The 20,927-nt window shown below is 42.9% G+C and overlaps 1 protein-coding gene across 2 annotated transcripts in view; it reads left to right on the forward strand.

Moving 5' to 3' along the window:
* The window catches only part of LRP1 (LDL receptor related protein 1), a 252,774-nt gene that overhangs the window by 180,067 nt on the left and 51,780 nt on the right, over positions 1-20,927 (forward strand). For both annotated transcript variants that reach the window (XM_088465881.1, XM_088465882.1), the window contains exons 49-59: positions 439-555; positions 648-776; positions 1,392-1,514; positions 3,363-3,503; positions 3,638-3,825; positions 8,655-8,847; positions 14,049-14,134; positions 17,083-17,202; positions 19,067-19,254; positions 19,359-19,564; positions 19,819-20,007. In XM_088465881.1, the coding sequence (XP_088322007.1) occupies positions 439-555; positions 648-776; positions 1,392-1,514; positions 3,363-3,503; positions 3,638-3,825; positions 8,655-8,847; positions 14,049-14,134; positions 17,083-17,202; positions 19,067-19,254; positions 19,359-19,564; positions 19,819-20,007 (1,680 nt within the window). The remainder of the gene's footprint in view (positions 1-438; positions 556-647; positions 777-1,391; positions 1,515-3,362; positions 3,504-3,637; positions 3,826-8,654; positions 8,848-14,048; positions 14,135-17,082; positions 17,203-19,066; positions 19,255-19,358; positions 19,565-19,818; positions 20,008-20,927) is intronic.

A 20,927-nucleotide genomic window follows, 5' to 3' on the forward strand; every position in this document is an offset into this window, starting at 1 on the left:
TTTCGGCCGCACTGACTGGTTCGCGCATGCGTATAACGATCCGTACGCATGCGCAGATGTGCAAACATCGCTCGGAACGAGCGTACTGCCGCTAGCGAGTGGCTCTGAATGAGGGCCCATGTTCCCTATCACATACGCACACACATGTACACACAAGGGTTGATTTTTTTATTTTGGGATCCAAATAACATATTTCTATTTTTGGAATGTGGGAGGAACCCACGCTAGCACGACGAGAGTAAACACCCTCCACAGTATAAAATAGTAGCAATAATGATTCAAAAAAACCGAAGACAATTCTATAATTAACCTAAAAAGAGTTGTTTTTTTTTTTTTTAAATACAGTAGCTATTTCCATTGAAGTTTACTCACACACTATAATCGCATACCTGTGTGATGGAAACCTTATAGTGAATATAATGTTCTCTCTCATGCCAGACAAGTTCTGCACTGCCATGCAGTTTGAGTGCAATAACCATCGCTGCATCTCTAAACTCTGGGTGTGTGATGGTGCAGACGACTGTGGGGACAAATCCGATGAGGACATCCGCTGTCGTAAGTTACAAATCGTGGTTATGCTTTTATTAATGTCTCCTCCAAAAAAGAATTGTGAAGTTGACATCATCCGCCCTGTGTTTTTCTTTCAGAATCTGTCAAGTGTAGTCCTGAATCCTACCAGTGCCCTGGCACCAATGTGTGTCTCCTCCGCCGCTGGCTTTGTGATGGTGATAAAGACTGTCAAGATGGGGCAGATGAAAGCGTACATGCTGGCTGTAGTGAGTGTAACATTACATTTACAGCAGTAGCAACCTTTAAATTAGATTGCTTTTTAATTCTTTACGTTTTTAAAATGCTTGTATGGTTTGTTAGTTAGTTGGGTAGCCTTCCCCACTCCTTCTGATCTGTAACCCCCTTTACCGCCTACATGCAGCCGAGAGTCCCCAGATGCCATATAGACCAAAGAGCCTGTAGTGCAAGAACAATAGGTTCACATAGTCCAGAGGTTCCCAAACGCGGTCCTCATGGTTCCTGAACAGTTCAGGTTTTAGAGATATACGTGGTTGAGCACAGGTTACTTAATTAGTACCTCAGTCCATTTGATTTAACCACCTGTGCTCAACCATGGATATCTCCAAAACCTGAACTGTTGGGGAGCTTTGAGGACCACATTTGGCAAACTCTGCCCTAGTCTTATTCAATTTACCTTAATGGAAGCACTCTGTTCAGAAGGACTGAATGTGATTGGTTCAAAATGAGTGAAGTTGTACAAACACTGTAAAATCCCTTTCATTACAACACTACTGTAAAAGCATAACAAACATATGAGATTTATAGATTTGATATGTCAATAAAATGTGCTACAATAAGCTCATACAGTATCCTTACTATAGTTTTCAACAATACCTGTGACTCAAAAGAATTCATGTGCCAGAATCAGCAGTGCATCCCCAAGCAGTTTGTGTGTGATCATGACACTGATTGCAGCGATGGATCAGATGAGTCTCCGGAGTGTGGTAAGTAAATGGCTCCTCTTCCTTATTACAGCAGTGAGATAGCCAGCTACATAACTGCTTGTTTCATGATGGAAAATGATCACCTCTTGGTTTGTTTTCTCAAAAAGATGCAATATGTTAAACATACAAGGAAATTATTCTCTTGTGAAAAAATAAAAACTGTAACTACAATTATTATTTGAAGACCTAAAATCCTTCTCTCCATAGCAATGCACAAAATTAGATAGCCATTCGGTGATGTTGTTTTTGCATGGAAGACCCAGAAGACCATCCTTTTGTGGTTATGCAGAGAAATTGATAGTTATAAGCAGTTGACGGACGTAACGGAGCACAAGCGTTGTATCGCACACATGCACATCCCAAAGGGTGAATTTCTGATCTGGAATGGGCAGTCATTCACCTGCAAACTAAAGGCCCCCATACCTGCGACGGGTTTCCGCAATGTCCTGTTCTGCCGACGTCTGGGCTGGGGGGTCGGGAATATTCAACATGTTGAAAAATCTCGGATTGCTGATCCTGACCAAAAAAATGGTCGGCATCGGCGAGTCTGGGATTTTTAACATAGTGAAGTTCCCTAATCCGCCGACGGGTTGCTGATCATTAATGTCCACGGATCCAGCGGCTTTGGTCGCCAATCCACGGGTCGACTGAACAGGGAATTGCTGCTCAGGTGTATCGGGCCTTTAAGTTTAGAATCTTTTAAAGGTTCTTTGTAAACTTTCAGCCCTGCTATACTGCCATGAGACTCCCACTGTATCCACGATCCTAATATTATCCAATTATCATTTATTGTGTACTATATCTGGAAATTATTTAGCAGCATTGTCATTATGCATTACTAACCTATGAACACAGTTGACTGTCTTTGTGCAAATAGAAAATAAGGGTATGTAAGATAAGTTAATGCAGAAGAACAGGAGTACAGCGGCCTGTATTCTGATATACAGGGATGCCATCAGTAGGGTACAGAGAGAATACCCATAAGGAACCCTGGCTGACAAGGGGCCCGGCAGCACCGATTGATATTCTGCTACGGCCTCAGTTTTATAGTTGTAGGAAGAGCTGTACTAGACCCAGCACTCTGGTCTGTGCGTGTTTGTGCGTGTTTGTGCGTGTGTGTGTGTATATATATATGTGTGTATATATATATATATATATATATATATATATATTTATATATTTATAATTATACTAGAAAAGAATGAACTGGCACTCCAGTAAAAGAAATTGGTGCATTGCCTGGGTGCCTTTCCAAGAGAAATGTCAAATCAAATATACAGGTGTTGCTGGATGGCACACTGGGTCTTGTAAATAGTAAATGAATATAACTGCTACCACATATATATAATATGGGATGTAGTTCTAATGTCGGCGCTTAAAATGTCTGGGCGGAATCCCAACATATGTCAGAATCCCGGCGCTGTCTTCCAGACGTTAGAAAGTTCTGGGGTTAGGGGGAGGGCTAGGTTTAGGAGTTAGCGTTAGGATAGGGTACTAAGGGGGGGAGGGTTAGGTATAGGCACTAGGGGGGAGGTTAGGTTTAGGCAGCGGATTTGGGTTAGGATATTGACTGACAGGTGTCGGTATCCTTACCCTGTCTGGATGCCGACATCAGGATTCTGACTGTTGGGATCCTGAGTGCCGGCATCTCGTACTCAAGTATGTATAGGTGTGTGTATATGTATGCATCCACGGTGGTGGATAGGGGGGGATGCCTCTTTTATTTGACTGGGTCCCACAATTTCTAATAGCGGCCCTATTAACATTTGCCAACTGCTACAGCACAAGTCATTATTACAGTCTAGTATGCTTTAAGTCTAGACATTTCTATCTCTTTATTATATTTAGAGTATCCTGTATGTGGCCTTGAGGAGTTCCGATGTGCTAATGGCCGGTGTCTACTAAACAAGCAGTGGGAGTGTGATGGCGAGTTTGACTGCCATGATAGGTCAGATGAGGCACCAAAGAATCCACGTTGTACGAGCACTGGTAAGATTAAATAAAGTATAGATGTTTAACTGAGCTGTAGGTTATGAAATGATTATGCTAGTATAAGCACTGTTGAAGTGACGCACACTATCACCTATATTGGAGATCTTCATAGTTACCCTTGTTTTTTGCAGAAGGCAAATGCAATGAGACGTTCTACCTCTGTAAAAATGGCAAGTGCATCCCAGAACATCTTCTGTGTGATAACAACAATGACTGTGGGGATGGCTCTGATGAGCTCAATTGTTTTGTCAATGAGTGCGTGAACAACAGGATGAGTGGCTGCAGCCAAGAGTGTGAGGACCTTAAGATTGGATACAAGGTACACATGGCTTCATGAGAAGAAAAGTGTCACACCAGCTTCATTAATATCACTGTTCTTGTTCTTGTTTTATACAGTGCATTCACATTGACATATAATAGCCATATGAACACTGTATATCTTTAGCTGGTCACAAGTGTATCAGTCTTCTACAGATGGTAGAGGCAGCTAATTTCATATATGATAGCAGCCTATCAATTCACTAGAAACATCATTGAAGTAAGCTGTACTGATAAATGCAGGCCACATGTATGCCTCTAAACATACTTTCATATTCCTGAAAAAAATATAAATAAACACATTAGCAGAACTTGCCATTTTTAGATAAGCGGTGAAATTTCTAATAGAGCTTTTCATAGGCAAAAACCATGCTGTTCAAATATTACTGTTGTAACTTGGCAGGCACATGGCAAATAGTATTCCATTATTATTTAATAGTCCATGGAATCTGTCAAGGCCACATAAAATATATAAGATGCGAGGTGAGGTGGGGTCTCCATGGCCTGGACTTGTGTTTTTTTTTTTTTTTTAGCACATCCCACAGATTCTCGAATGGATTGAGGTCTGGGGAATTTGGAGGGCAAGTAAACACTTTAAACTCTTAGGGCCGTATTCAATTTGGAGCGAAAAGCTGTTTTCGCCGATGTCACTTATCCCCGTATTCAATTGTAGCGTATTTTCGCCAGTGCGAAAACGCAATGCAATGTAATAGGCGAAAAAGTTTCGCTTATTAATACCCGGCGGAAAAAAGTACAGAATTGGGGTGCAGAGGTGCGGAAACCACTGTGTACCCTTTATACACCCCGCTTGGCGCAAACTGCTCCAGAAAAAAGGTAAAAAAAACCCATAAAGGACACCCCAAAAAAGCACTTTGAAAAAGTGGGCAAAAAATTTCAAAGTGTGGGTACTACTTCAAAAACTAGTGAAATAGCCTTTGGGGGGGTCTGCAAGTATGGGGGAGGTGTTTTTTTTTATTGCAGGTGCTTGCTGAAGGTGGGTTTTTTTGGTGCACTTTAAAGCTTGATTTTAAATTGCTGCTCTTAAGACCATTCAAAGACCCCAAATACCTTTTTTCAGGACTATTTGGGGGTACCCATAGTGAACCCCCATGTCAGAGCATCTTTAGGGGGGTGTCAGGCTGATTTCCCCATAAATCACAGGACTTTTCGCCGGGTCTCGTTTTCTCCAATTTGGAATTGAATACGTGGATACGCGGGGACAACATTTAACATTTGATTGATGCATAATATCGTGAAGATCCCCTCTAGCCTGGTGAAGTGCAGCAACTCGACATGGCATTGATTCCACAAGTTGACAGAAGACCTCTGGAGAGATGTTGACCCATGCCATCCGGATAGCTTCCCACTGCTCCCTGATATTTGTAGGTGCAGGATCTTAGGTGCAATAGATCTCTCCACCACATCCCATAAATGCTTGATTGGGTTCATGACTGGTGAATGTGGTGGCCACACCTTTCATTTGAACTTTTCAGAATGCTCCTCGAACCAATTCTGGGCAAATTTGGACCGATTACAAGGTGCATGATCCTGCTGGAATATTCCATCGTTGTGGGGGTACATGAAGTTTATGCAGGGGTGCAAATGGTTATCAATCAATGCCCTACACCATTATGGAACAGTCACCAGCCTGCATGATGCCTTGTTGACAACTGGGGTCTATGGGGTCTGCCCCTAACCCACCCATGAAGGGCTGCAAATGGTCATCAAGCAATGCAACGTAGTAGTTACCGGTCAATGAAGTGCTCAGACAGACCAGCGGACCCAACCCATGCCCCATAAATATACCCCCACACCATTATGGAACCACCACCAGTCTGCATGGTGCCTTGTTAACAACTGGGGTGTGGCAGACACTGACCTTGAAACTGCTCACGTGGTCTACAAGCAGAGCATGTGTGCATGAAATTGCACTGCTGTAGTACTGCCTAAGCAGCAGATAATTGATGGAGGTACGGGTATTTTGTGGCGGGGAAGGGAGTAGAGGAGCTAGCTGCGGGATCATGGTGTTAAACTACAGCTCAAATATCATATCTCCGGGACTTGGAAGCCTAGCCCCAGGCTGCTTACATCACTTGCCTGGCAACTAATCAGTCTGGTGATCATACTGGGTAAGAGAGTGGAGGATAGACGTGGGACTTATATTGCAATATATAGCAGAGATGAGCAGTAATTATATAAATGTGCTGGAGTACTGTTCCAGGCAGTTCATCAGTATTGTTCAGAAGCTAATTAGGGGCATATTTATTAAAGTCAGAATTTGGTCCCGATAATTATAATGTCTTATCGCGACAATTAGAAATGAAGTATTGCACTGATGTATTAAGAAACATATCCAGGATGGGCTGGATATGTAGGGAGCCCATCCCTACAAACTAAAAGTAGTAAAGAGATTGCTAATGTGATCACTTTACTTCTGGGTTTGGGCTCAGCCACGGTACTGCGCATGTGCAAGAGGAGAGTGCTGGGGAGGAATTTGTAGGATCCGGAAAGTTTTGCAGTATGAAGCCTTAGGCTACAAGGCACGAGAATACGTCACATTCCAGAATTCGGTAAATTGGGTATTTTAGCAGCACCCATAGAAACCTAAGGGGGCTGTTTTTGCAATAATAAATGGGGATCGCTGCAGATATAGACATTATCTTTCTTAAAAGGTTTAGGTTTGTGCCCTCTGTTGTGTTCCAGAAGAGGGTAGTACCTGTTCCAGAAGTGCAGAATTTTTGCAAGAGGGTACCGCATTTCTAACCACTTCTTGCCGGGACGCTTCTGTGCGGCTGTGCACTACCATCCATCTGTGACTGTTCTTTGTACAAAACCATCCTTTTAGGCCTTAGGTTGTTTCCAGTTTCCATTTAAATCAAGGCTTTGTAATTCCTTTTGTTTGTAATTACTTTATTCCTTGGATGTGGTAAGGTCCTTAAAGATCTACATGTGTTCTTTCTCAGCGCAACACATTCATTAGAATGGGAGTAGCAGAATATTAGCAGAAAAAGTAGCAATGAGCACTCAGAGGAGTTAATGTTGTGGACTATCCATAAGACTGACAATGCGGCTAAAAGTGGGAAATTATGTTGTATGTCATAGTTTATGGTATTATATATACTACATGATTTTCCATGTTCCGCCACATTGTTAGTCTTAAAGATTAACTGCAACATTTGCTAGTCTTAATCATCTTCGCTACTCTCTTGCTGATATTCTTATTTTTTTAAATCTGATTTTAGCCATTTAATTTACACATTCACCATTTTCTTGCATAATTAACATAGACGAACGGGAATCTTCTAAGAGAACTTCTTGCACATTACGAATGGTTGATAACGTGGGGAGGGGGGTCGCACTGTCACTGTGGCACGAGATGGAAGGTTCTTTGGTGTGATTTTAACAAAGCTTGATAAGGACACATCTGTATATTGCAAGAATTCCTGATGTCATAAAATGGGGTGATCCATCTGATCCTCTACGATGCATAGCCTGTGTACAAACGAACAATTGCTGGATGGATCACAGCTCTAATTTCCTATGCTTTACATTGCAGTAGGAAAATCCATTCCTATGTATGTTAAAGCCCATTCTACCAGATCACTGAGGGCCTCTATGTGGTTTGGCATAGTGCTTTGGTTAAGCATGTATTTTTTGGTTTACCTATGCACACAAATGGGAGGTAGTTGTAATATCAGCTGTCAGGATGTTGGGACCAGAATCCAGACACCAGTCAGAATCCCGACGTCTGCATCCTGACTGTAAGTAGTGGGGTTAGAGGAAGGGTTAGTGTTAGACACTAAGTTAGGGTTAGGCACTGTGGGGGAAGGATTAGGGTAAACATTAGTGGGGTAGTGTTAGGCACTAGGGGGGAAGATTGGGTTTCGGGTGTGGGGAGGAGGGGTAAGGTTAGGATACTTACCCACAGGTGTTGGTATCCTAACCCTGTCGGGGTCCTGGCATCAGGATCCCCAAACACTGACTTTCCGTACCCAACCCACACAAATGCAATGTGTTTACATCTCTGTTGCCCATTTTGGGGATGAGGTGTTATTCACTACAACTCTGTACCCTGAGGGCGTCCCAAATGAAACATTTATACTACTTTTAATCTGTTGGGAGTCTCTGCGCACCAACCATTTTCTACTCTCTAATTCTCATGTTCTGCAGGGGTTGTTTAGAACAGTAATCTATTTGCCCAGGGACCATTATCCCCTAATAATCTAGGAAAAGGATTTCATTGAATGTTAAATTTACATATTTATTCTCCACATCTTCTAATTCAGTATATATGCCCAGTGATGTTGATTTATTGAGCAATAGCAGGTACAGTCGTACTTGCTGTTACATATACATTGATAATAGAGCAGAGCTTGAGCAAAGCAGGGTTCTGTACAGCTCAGAAGCAGGTGAGTGTATGCTGCAAACGGGTACCAGGGCAGGGATGCTGGATAGCTTTATTAGCCCGTATTAACCAGGTTCTCTCTAGGAGATTAGTAAGGAGACTTCTGTCTCCCGCCATGTTACTTTACACAGTGCTTAGTAAAAAAAATGGCTGCAGTCACACATGCAGTAGCACTTCAGATTGGAGGTCGGACCTCCCTGTACACTCTGGGTCCTAGTGCCCAGCATGAATGGACAGAGAGGGTTGACAGTGCAGGAGCGCCGTGCTTACTAACAAATACTGTATGTTAAATCCTTACATTAAATGGCTATCAGGTATTTATTTACAATATTTCTATATTTATGCAGGTGTAGCTTTGCTTTAATACATTTTAAAATAGTATTGACTTCCTTAATGATATTGATGTTTTTTTGTAACCCGTGCAGTGCAGATGCCGTCCTGGTTTCCGACTGAAGGATGACGGTAAAACTTGCGTAGATATTGATGAGTGCACAACAACTTATCCTTGCAGCCAAAAGTGCATCAACAGTTTAGGAAGCTACCGCTGCCTCTGTGTGGATGGATATGAAATGCGTCCCAATGACACCACAAGCTGCAAGGTGGCCAGTACAGTTACAAGTGAGTAAGACCCATTGTCATAGGTGGACTTTAAAATCTCAAATCTCCTCTAATGTTGCATTACAATTTTGTTGTTAGCACAAAGGGCCTTATTTACCATTCAAAGAGGGCCAGGACATCCTGTAAACTGCTGTATGCCTTAATTTGTGCAGGTGCTCCTAGATTCCTGACTAAGTGCATAGATTTGCAGATTAACAGAAGTTTAGTGGCTGTGTATGGATTAGGGGCACCTAGGTTTGCAGAGCAGTACCAAAATGGTTTCTCTATATCACCACCGTCTAACCCCAGTAGGGTGATATTTTCCTTCAGGTTCTTTTAAAAGGTGTTGATTCTTCTGTCTTTCCATATACCCATCCTGCTTTTTTTATTTTTTTGAACAGCAATGTACTTTTTATTTCCTCATTTTATATTTTGCTGTAAAAGTCAATAGCTGAGAAGATCAATAGACTCCGGAGGTCCTGTGCAACAGGCAAGCTAGCTATAACGCTGCCACTCAGCTCTCCAGGAAAAAAAACATTCACCATATGCATTGATGGTGCCCGAAGGCCTTGCACTGCCACTTTCCTTTGGTGCAGACTGCATATATGACATACCGTCTCCTTCCTGTCACTGGTGAATGTAGAGAAGCAGCGGTTTGTTCCCAAGGGGGGCCATGGGATCTATTAAGACCTTCAAAGCATCAGGGTTACACTGACCTAGCCGGGTCAGATGGGGCAGCCTTCATAATAGCTGCCCTACAATAGTCATTGTTCAGCAGAGGGAGCCACCCTCCAGATTGCTTGGTCCTATGGAGAAGGTACACACCCCGGGCGGCTTAACTCCTTCTCCCTGACTGTTTGTTTTTAGCAGATTGCAATCTGAAGAGACACTGGCAGCATCTCCTGCCCTACAGTGTGTGACCCAGTTGCAGGAAAGTACTTTAGCAGAGGTGGGATTGCATAGGGTGTTGGTTTAATGCAGGGGTGGGGAATCTTTTTTTCTGCCGAGGGCCATTTTGATATACATAACATTATTCTGTGGCCTGGTGCAGGCCACTCCCTCTCCCTGTGACGTCACACGGGGCGAGGTCACAATCACCTTAGGATGCTCCGGAGAACTGTAAAGGTGCGTACACAATGGGCGATTAAAGTGGACGATTGAACGATAACGATATCGTTCAGTCGTCCACTTTATTGTCCATTGTTAAACTCAAAACAATGAACGATAACGACGCGCGTTCCCGCGGGTCGTTCGTCATTATCGTTCATCGAGTAAACATGCAGGCCAACCTGATGATGTCGTCGGGTTGCTGCATGATGGGGAATGGGGGAGAGAGCCCGGCACTGAACGATATCGTTAATGATATCGTTCAGCGGGTGTGCTCAATGTCATGAACGACATTGAGCACACCCTGTCGGGGACACACTATACTATATCGCTCAGGGAGCATATATAGTGTGTACGCTCCTTTAGGGCAGCGGTGTGACTGTCTGAAGCATCGTAAGGATGCTCCAGGTGGCACTGCTGCATACATTCTGGCTGACACCCTGCTAGGCAGTTGAGGCAAGCAGAAAAAGCACCAAGGGCCAGATCAAATGTTTCCGCGGGCCTTATATGGCCCGCCGGGCCTGAGGTTTCCCATCCCTGGTTTAATGGTTTGTACACATTACTCTGCTTAATTCCTGGATCTGTTCGACTGTTTTCAGCAGCAGGTCTTTCATGCAGGCAAAAGATAGCCTTGTTACAAAATCTTGTATGGTATCGGTTGGGTCTCAAATGGATGCAAATTAATTTCTGCTAAGAATCCTGGGAAAGATTGTCTCCATGTTCAAAGTAATATAGATTGCAAGATTCCTTTTTCTTGATTTATATGATGTTTTCAAGAGAGAATGGCCCGCATCGAAAGACGTGATTGCTAATTAGATTAATTTGCCTGTTTTATATTGCGGTAGGAGAGTGTATCTTCCAGGGTAAAGGCCTATTCTACGAGATTCTTGAGCGCTTTTTGGACAGTGTGGCACTTTGCTTCTGCTAAGCAAATTTTTTGAACAGCTACATGGTCTTTGGTCAACAATTTTACAAAATGCGTTGGTGAATAAAGGTGCCAGTTTGGTGGTAAGGTGTTAGCTAATTCACCTGCATGCCCTCAAAATGGGGTAGCATAGGGTATTTCACAGGGTCCAATGCCCCCAAACTGGGTTATAGAGAAAACTAGATTTTTATACTTGCGTTAAATACTTTTCTTTGAATCCACTTGGGAACACTGCACCATTTTTTATGTTCTAGTTCTGTTTAAAGTGTTTGAATATTAATTGTTTTGAGAGATGTTCTTTCTCTCTCTTTTTGATTCTTCTCTGGTTCTGTCCTGTTGAGGCTTTAAAAAAATAAGAGTGTTCAGCAGGGAGAGGATACGGAAGTGTTAACCCCTCAAGATCTCAAGATAATTTAAGCGCCCTTGTCCAGAAGGAGACTCTCTAATCCCAAGGGTCCTGTGTCCCCCAATGGGGAAAAGTATTTAATATCTAATCATCTCATTTTCACTCTGTGTTTTGAGATTCTTGAGATAAATGGTTGGAGAAGACACATTATTAGTGGTGATACCTGTTGGATGGATGGCCGCACAATCTTGATTTTTGCACCAGCTCTGAGTTAGTAGAGATCTGGTCTCGTCCATATGCTTTTTAATAGAATGTAATTTGCACCTTCCAATTCCACCTCATTGGAGAATTGTATTTCTAGGCATTTTGTACATTGCACAATATAATAAAATCCTTCAAACAAACTCAAGTGCTACATGTACCAAAGAATGCCCTGGTGTCACTCCACGCTCATGATTAAGGTAAGCCATAAATGAGTGTAATTTGAGGAGAAAAACAGCAGATTTACAGTATATAATGAAAGGGTTGGTCCCAATTCAAAAGGTGTTTGGACTTTGTGGTGATTTAATTTTTTTTAGCTTTTTCCATCTCTTTGCAAAACTTCTTGTTTGTGATGGTTTCTATTATCATCAGCAGAGCTGGCCCTAGCCAAATTAGTGCCTTAGGCAATATTGTTGGTGGTGCCCCCCCCCCCACCAATGAGAGAGAGAGAGAGAAAGAATAAAAATTTGTGTGTGTGTGTATATATATATATATATATATATATATATATATATATTAGGGGTGTGCACCGGCCACTTTTCGTGTTTTGGATCTGGATTGGTTTTGCCAAAATCACCCTTCCGTGTTTTGGGTTTTGTGTTTTGGATCTGTATTTTTTTGAAAAAAAAAAATAAAAACAGCTAAAATCACAGAATTTGTGGGTTTTTCTGCTCCTATGCTATTAACCTCAATAACCTTAATTTCCACTCATTTCCAGTCTATTCTGAACACCTCACACCTCACAATAGTGTTTTTATGTCCAAAAGGTTGCACCGAGGTAGCTGGATGACTATGCTAAGAGATACGAGTGGGCGGCACAAACACGTGGTCCATCTAGGAGTGGCACTGCAGTGGCAGACAGGATGGCAGTTTGAAAAACTAGGCCCCAAACTATACATAATGCAAAGAAAAAAAAGATGTGCAATATGGAATTGTCCTTCGGCCCTCCCACCCACCCTTATGTTGTATAAACAGGACATGCACACTTTAACAAACCAAACATTTCAGCGCCAGGGTCTGCCACACGACTGTGGCTGAAATGATTGGTTCGTTTGGGCCCCCATAAAACAAGCTGGCAATTAATCTGTCCCTGCACAAACTGGCTCTACGGAGGCAAGATGTCGTCCTCATCCTCCTCATCCACCGATTCCTCACCCTCTTCAGTGTTGTGTACATCCTCATCCTCAAGGAGTATTAATTTGTCCCCGCTGGAATCCACAACCACAGGTCCTTCTGTACGTTCTGGAGGCTGGTCTCCCTGGAAGAGTTGATAATTCATTTTATGAACATCATCTTCTCCACATTTTGTGGAAGCAACCTCCTACGCCTTTCGCTGACGAGGTTCCCGGCTGCACTAAACACACTTTCGGAGTACACACTGGAGGGGGGGCAACTCAGGTAAAATAGAGCCAGTTTGTACAGGGACCTCCAAATTGCTTCTTTTTCCTGCCAGTACAGGTACGGACTGTCTGACATGCCTACTTGGATGCTGTCACCGATGTAATCCTTTAACAGACAGACGCACGCTTGTCGCTGCTGCTTTGAGGATGCAAGTGTGGCTACAGCCCACACAATTCACAAAGACAGAAAAAAGAAGAATATTTTTATTGTTTGTGTAGCACACTTTGAGGGTGTCACCACCCTTTAACAGACAGACGCACGCTTGTCGCTGCTGCTTTGAGGATGCAGGTGGAATCTAGACGGGATTTGGAACCGGGGACACACTACCTCCATCAATTGTCTAAATCCCACTGCACTAATGGCGGATACCGGACGCACGTCTAACACCAACATAGCAGTCAAGGCCTCAGTTATACGTTTTGCTTCAGGATGACTGCTGTCGTACTTCATCCTCATCGCTAGGGACTGTTGGAGGGTCAATTGTTTAGTAAAAGTAGTGATGTTCCTATTTCCTCTCTGGGATGATGAACAACTCCCAGCAGCAGCAACAGCACTAGGAGCGCAGCACAGCACAGCACAACACTACTCTGCACTACACTACACTACACTACACAGCCCAGCCAGCCCTAACTCCCACCCTCCCTCTTCACTGTCCACAGCCGAGTGAGAAAATGGCGCCGACGCGGGTACCTTATATAGGTTCCAAAACCTGCGAGACCCGGAAGGCGGGATGATGACTTTTTGCCTCGATTTCAGATCCGAGTCAGGCGGGAAAAGTTGAGCCTGACTCGGATCTGCCTCGGATCGGGGGGGTTCGGATTTCAGAAATCCGAACCCGCTCACCCCTATTATATATTATATATATATGTGTGTGTGTGTGGCCGCACGCAGAGCTCAGCCTCAGCCCTGCTTGATGGAAAAATGCCCCTAGGCATTTGCTTATCATGCCTATGCCTAGGGCCGGCTCTGATCATCAGAGTAAGCGTGCAGTTAGTAAAGGAGGCCCTAGATGCCGATTAGCAATAATTAAGCCATGAGTTACATTCCACATGTAAGGAAAACCATTATATGATTATTACTGTACACTCGGTTAAAATGTGGTCATAGCACATAAAAGGCAGACCAGTGGGTGTGGTGATATCTTATATTTATGTTTTTTGTTCTTTGTCGTCTTTTTGTTAGTTGAAGAACCATTCTTAATATTTGCCAATCGATACTACCTGAGGAAGCTGAGCTTGGGAGGCAACAATTACACGCTGCTGAAGCAGGTGAGATGGCATAACAATCTGTTGGCTGAAAAATGGTCTCATTCCTCCGAAAATAGTAACCTCTAATTCCACTGCTGTAGTTGTGCGCGACTTGCTTGGCGTGAATGAGCCGACAGGCACCATGCTACTTTTTTTTTTTTTACCGAAAATGTGACTAGGATGCACCAGCAGATTGTGCTGATTAATTTGATATGCAACACTTGTATATCTGTGTGCACCGGAGTCTGTATATGAGTCACAACGGACCTTTGCATGACAAAAAGCTGCAGCTGCTACATTGTAGCACTTCCTATACAGATTCAGGGAATCCATTGCACATAGATATACAAGTGTCACATATCAAATTAATCAGCACAGTCTGCTGGTGCGTCCTAGTCGCACCGCATTGCGAATTACGGCTTAAAAAGACGCTAAAAAGATGCCTGCAATAGCAGAGTCTCATGGCACCTGGCGCACCCAGGAGGGGCTTTTTAGCGTGACTGCAGCAAAGATGTGTAAGGAAACATCTGTAATACCTGAAATGAAATACACTTTCATGACTGCAGTCTAGGGAGTTGATGTGACCTTCATCTAACTTGCTGGGGGCTATGTAATCTGATTGATTGCTGCTTGATTGACATTAGACATAGCTGTTCACTAGTCAGTAAACACAAACGGGTCACATGGAGTCCATATTGTGCTGTCAGATGATTTCTTACACACACATTTACCGTCTCCAGGCTTTATTTATCTTCAACCAAAATTCAGCTGGATTTGTATTGTTTATGGCAATCCTGATAGCCTTCACAGGGGGCCTATGTATCAAGCCAGTGCAGGAGAGAGATATTTCGATCTCTCCCCGGCCGGCCCCGGAAGCGGACTCTGTGCGCATGTGCAGTGTCAGCTTCCCCAGGGAAAGTCTTTCACTTCTGTGAAAGACTTCTCCTAAATGACGGGGATATAACTCGCGGGAACAGCGGTTATTGCAACTGCTGTCCCCGCAAGGTGCCCGTAGTACATAGCGGGGATATTTTGTATTAAAAATGAAAATATCCCTGGCAAGTTGGGTACATAATAATCGCGGAAATACCGTGATTATTAGTACATAGACCCCCTAAGTTGGCAAACTTTCACCGTGTGTGTGTAGCATTTGTGTTACAAAAAATACTTTTAACACAATTAAAAAAAAAAGTTAATGATGGTTGGCTGTAATTGTTTTTAGTTAACCAAAATAAACTTCCTATCTTCTCTCATTTGTTTCTGCTTATATCAAATTATATATTCCAAGCTGTTGGTCTCCTACTTTCCTTAACACCTCTGTCTCCCTCTTTCCTTTAAATTATAAACTTGTTTGCTCAGAGTTTTTAATACTTTGTTTTAATGTTCTATAAAAATGTTGTTGTTCTCTACTACAAACCAAGTGGCTACTATATATTATGTCTCATATCCTAGTGCAGGGGTGGTCAACCCGCGGCTCTTCAGCCGCATGCGGCTCTTTTGAGTTTCCAATGCGGCTCCGGGCTCGTGGCTTGGCAGACCCCCCACTAGTACTGACAATGCTGGTTTCTGTAACGATCAGAGTCTAAGGAATCCTCTGATTGCTTATGAGGCTAGTGTTCCCAGTAATGCAGTTTGCGGGTGATGTCATGACATCAGCTGCGATGTGAGGAACCCACGCCTGGTGGATCCAGGTAGATCCAGCAGCGACGGCGGGACTCGGGAGCACTGACTGCGTGGAGCGGTGCCAGCATGAAAACAGGTAAGTTTCTTCATAGGGGTGTGGGCAGGGAGGGGGAGCTAGTACTGGGGGCACTACCTTAGGGGGCACAACTACTGGGGGACATTGCATAATGGGCACAGCTACAGGGGGTATTCCATAAGGGCCACAACTACTGGGGGCATTGCAGAAGGGGCACAGCTACAGGGGGTATTGCAGAAGGGGCACAACTACTGGGAGCATTGCATAATGGCATCAGCTACAGTGGGCAATGCATATAGGCCACAACTACGGGGGGCATTGCAGAAGGGGCACAACTACAGGAGGCATTGCAGAAGGGGCACAACTACTGGGGGCATTGCATAATGGGCACAGCTGCAGGGGGCGTTACAGAAGGGCCACAACTACTGGGGGCATTGCAGAAGAGGCACAACTACTGAGGGCATTGCATAATGGGCACAGCTACAGGGGGCATTGCATAAGGGCTACAATCTACTGGTGGCATTGATTAATGGGCGCAACTACTGGGGGCATTGCATAAGGGCCGCAACTACTGGGGGCATTGCATAAGGGCCACAACTACTGGGGGCATTGCATAAGGGCCACAACTACTGGGGGCACAGCATAATGGGCACTGGCTTTCTCAATGTATTTTGTGTGGTTCTGGATTTCAAAATGTATTTTATGTGGATGTGTATTTTAAATGTATTTTATGTGGATCTGGCTTGTTTTTGTGTATTTTATGTGAATGTGGCTTTTTCAATGTTCTCTATGTTGCTTTGGCTTTTTCTTTCACTTTAACGGTGAAAAAATTATATTGGGAACTTTTATGTAAATTCTGTATTTTCAATGTGCTGGGCTCGCCAGGGGTGTGACACAAGGTCCTGCTCCTGCATATGTCATGCCAACGGTGTGCGCACAAAAATGGGGAGTGGCTTTGTGACAGCTAGGCCACGCCACATGCGAGCGGCTCTTCAATTTGACCACATATATATTTTTGTCTCTCTGCCTCTGGTTGGCCACCCCTGTCCTAGTGTCTCCATTAACCTTTTATGGTAAATTTGAAGTCATTTATCTCCATAAACCTTCTCCTTACATTCTTACTATTGTTTTCATGAGCCATCGATTTTTACCTTCAGAAGCTTGCTACCCCCAGAAACTGCAAGTAGTGTGATGTGTTGCCTAACAGTAAAAGTTCTGTTAATGATGAGTAATTTTTAAGCAAATGCACAATATTCCATCATTTCTGCAGGGCCTGAACAATGCTGTTGCATTAGACTTTGATTATCGAGAGGAGATGATATACTGGACTGATGTCACTACGCAAGGCAGCATGATCCGGCGAATGCACATCAATGGCAGCAACGTCCAGGTATATATCGCATATGCTAGCTGCTCAGTAATGCTTATGATACAGGTGGACTTGTGACCATTTACCGATGCTAATAGAAGCAAAGTAAAACCTATGTCAGTGTGAGAGAAATATTCTGCTTATTTAAAAATATGACCATCTAAGCAACGTATGCAGCACACCTGTGGTTTCCCTGTCTACTTATCACATTATTTTCAGCATCTCAACTACGTGATATCAATATTATTGCTCATCCCATTATTGCAGTACTGCATAAACACAATTTGTCAGCAAACAAAATGTAATAGTCTCAGCGCCTATACGTGGATTTTATGTATAAATAGTATCACTTGACTCAATTCAACAAGGCTTCTCTCAATAAAAATACAGCATATTTAATAGACACAGACACTTAACATATCTAAAACGCACAAATCCATTACCAAGTACGCAAATGTATTATAATAAAAAAAATTATACATGAAAATAGCTTGAAATAATACCACTTTGGCTGCAATATTCAATTTAGTAGTACTTGTAAATGGTTACCCATAAAATTCCAAGGAGTCAATCCAAGTAGGTGCGAATGGTGAGGCGCGAGTTGCTTTTTTCACTTTGAAGTCGCATAGCGAATTAATTTTGATCAGTCAGACTGAATTCGCAACTTTCCATTCGCACCTCCCTGAGGGTGAGAGATGGAAGGGAAAATCTTTGTTAAAATGTAGGGACACTGTGCTGAAACCCTTGGACACCCCCTAATGACTGATTAGGTAATAGGAAGTCTCCAATTAGCTTAATTAGTCCAATAATTACGTCATTTTTTGGGGTTAAAAAAAAATTGTACTCAAATTACCCCAAAATCAACTTTCGTTAGTTGAGGCACCAAAAATTTAATTACAATAATTTTTTAGTTGAAAAATTGTTTTTATCATGTTTTTTTTTTTTTTTTAATTTTTTCAAGGTGCCCTCAAAGTACCCCAAAATCACCATTTCATTTAATTTGTTTGACATTAAACGAAAAAAGTTTGTGTTTTCTTTAATAATTTTTTTGCATTTAAAAAACCACCACAAATCAGCCATTTGACACCATATAAAAACCTACAGTACCTTCCTAATGCTCACAAATAGCCTTCTATACAGTCCTGCTAACGAAATTATCCATTTTGGGGGGTCCAGAATGGTTTCCTCACATTTTCATGCATTTCTCTCAAATCTCATTTGGCAGTCAATTCGCACCCCTCCGCTGCGAGTAGTGCGAATAGGCACTTTTAATTGGTGAATTCTGGGGTGCGCGCTTCGACAAAGTCTGCAAGTTTCAAGAAACAAACTCGCTATTCGCACCTAATTGGATTGACCCCATAGTCTGTCATCTCACTAACCAGTGAGACTAATTAGTCTCCTGCGTGTTTGAGAAATAGATACAATGTATAAAGTGCTCACCAGCATGTTGAGATAGTTACTTTGTTTCCTTAATCAGCCTGTATGCATTGGTTCAGATCACACAGTTCTTAATGCGGTGTGTTGACTCAGTCTTTATATAGACAGACAGCAGCGCCGCGTTGCTTAGTGTCTTTTCTCTGGCTGTAGGGGAGACCACAGCGCATGTATTCCCAGCAGCCGCTGTGGTGTATAACGCACCAATTATCACCGGGTCTTTCCTTCCTTGTCACTTGCCTTTTAGCTTTAGGTGGTAGTATTCTCTCAGTTCAGTGTTACAGGCTGACAATACGCTGCAGCAGGACAGGTATATCAGGACTTCCAGGAACAGCCATTGGGTATTATTAACCCTTCTGTCGACTAGTTTTGCTCCGTAGTATACAATAAAAGCAAATCTCTATTTGTCAAGAGTCTTTATTGGAGAGCTGAGGTCCTCCTTTTATTGCAGGTTCTGCATCGTACTGGACTCAGTAACCCTGATGGATTGGCTGTGGACTGGGTTGGAGGTAACCTGTACTGGTGTGACAAAGGAAGGGACACTATTGAAGTCTCTAAACTGAACGGGGCTTATCGTACAGTGCTTGTTAATTCTGGCCTGAGGGAGCCTCGTGCCTTGGTGGTAGATGTACAACATGGGTAAAAATTTATTTAATATAATTTGTGCTCTATTTTGAGATCTTGTAGTTGACTTCTGGTCTGCTGTTTGATTGGTAAATTTGTGCCACTTTGTCATTTTTCAGCTACTTGTATTGGACAGACTGGGGAGATAATTCTCTGATTGGGAAGATTGGTATGGATGGCACCAACCGCAGCGTCATTGTGGACAGCAAGATTACATGGCCCAATGGTCTGACCTTGGATTATGTCAATAGCAGAATATACTGGGCTGATGCTAGGGAGGATTATGTTCAGTTTGCTGATCTCGATGGCCGCAACAGACACACAGGTGAGCGTGGTTGTGGATTGAGTTAAATGGGATATACAGCAGGAATAGTGAAAGTTGTGTGGATTTTCTAATTGCTCAATAGTCTAAAGCAGACAGACACTGTCAAAGAATTTGGGATGAGATGTAATGTCAGAAAGTACTAGCTATTTAGGATGACAATTATGTATAGACAATGTTACTGTTCAAACTTAAATTATAACTCCCATCATTTAAGAGGTAATCGTAATTATTTTCATGTTTTACCCTCCCAACAGTGCTTGGTCAAGATATCCCTCACATCTTTGCTCTGACACTCTTTGAAGATTACATATACTGGACAGATTGGGAAACTAAATCTATTAACCGAGCACACAAAACTACAGGGGAAAACAAGTCCATGCTAATCAGCACCCTACACCGACCCATGGACATTCACATCTACCATCTGTACCGGCAACCTGACGGTGAGTTCCTAAAGCACATTTAAAGAAGCCTTCTTGTAGGCTGGTGTTTCCACATTAGATCATGCTTGCTGACTTTTTAAAAGCCCCCTCCAGTAGAGTCCCAGAGGTCTCATCCATGTCTGAACTGGGGGTGGTGTGGGCGGTACTATCAAAGCCATTTTACAGCGAGAGGAGCCACGATGATGCAATCATGCAATTTAATGCGAATTGCGTCATCAAACCCCACTTCTTGGGGTTTTCTATTGATGTTTGGAGCATTGTTATTTTACTAATATGGGAAAGATTTCTGGACTGCACACCCTGAATATATATCTATATATAATGGGAGGTGCTACCTGATTAGACTAATTGCAGGCACAAAAACAGACAAATCTCAGGTGCACAACTCCAAACCATCAATAATATATAAATGCAATAAAATTTTGCAATCAATAGAGGTTTTTAGCATAATCTTGGCCATGGTTATGGGCCTACCCACCATATCCAGGTAACCTCTGTAGGGTAGTTCCCTAACATACTACGATTCAAATCCAGAGAGCAGGACACCCCCAAACTAACCCAGCTAAGCCGCCCCAGGGCACCGCCACAGTAAGAAAAGTGCAGTGTGAAAGAGATAGTTAGGAGCAGCTCCTGCTGCATATAAAGAATTTATATATTATTGATATATTATTGATGGTTTGGAGTTGTGCACCTGAGATTTGTCTGTTTTTGTGCCTTATTTTACTAATATAATGCAGTTACCATAGTGTAGTTGTTTTGATGTGCCATGTACAAAATGAGCAATACTAACTTAAGAGCATGTAGTGACTGGACAGTATGCCAGGGTACATTGAGGCACACTACACTCGTACACTGCACCATCAGGCCTGTGTTCTCCTTGCTCTCGCGTACTGGGCGGTAGCCTTGTCTTCACACTTACA

The sequence above is a fragment of the Taudactylus pleione genome, unplaced genomic scaffold (genome assembly GCF_031769625.1).
Source record: "Taudactylus pleione unplaced genomic scaffold, aTauple2 ptg000065l, whole genome shotgun sequence".
Classification (NCBI taxonomy): domain Eukaryota; kingdom Metazoa; phylum Chordata; class Amphibia; order Anura; family Myobatrachidae; genus Taudactylus; species Taudactylus pleione.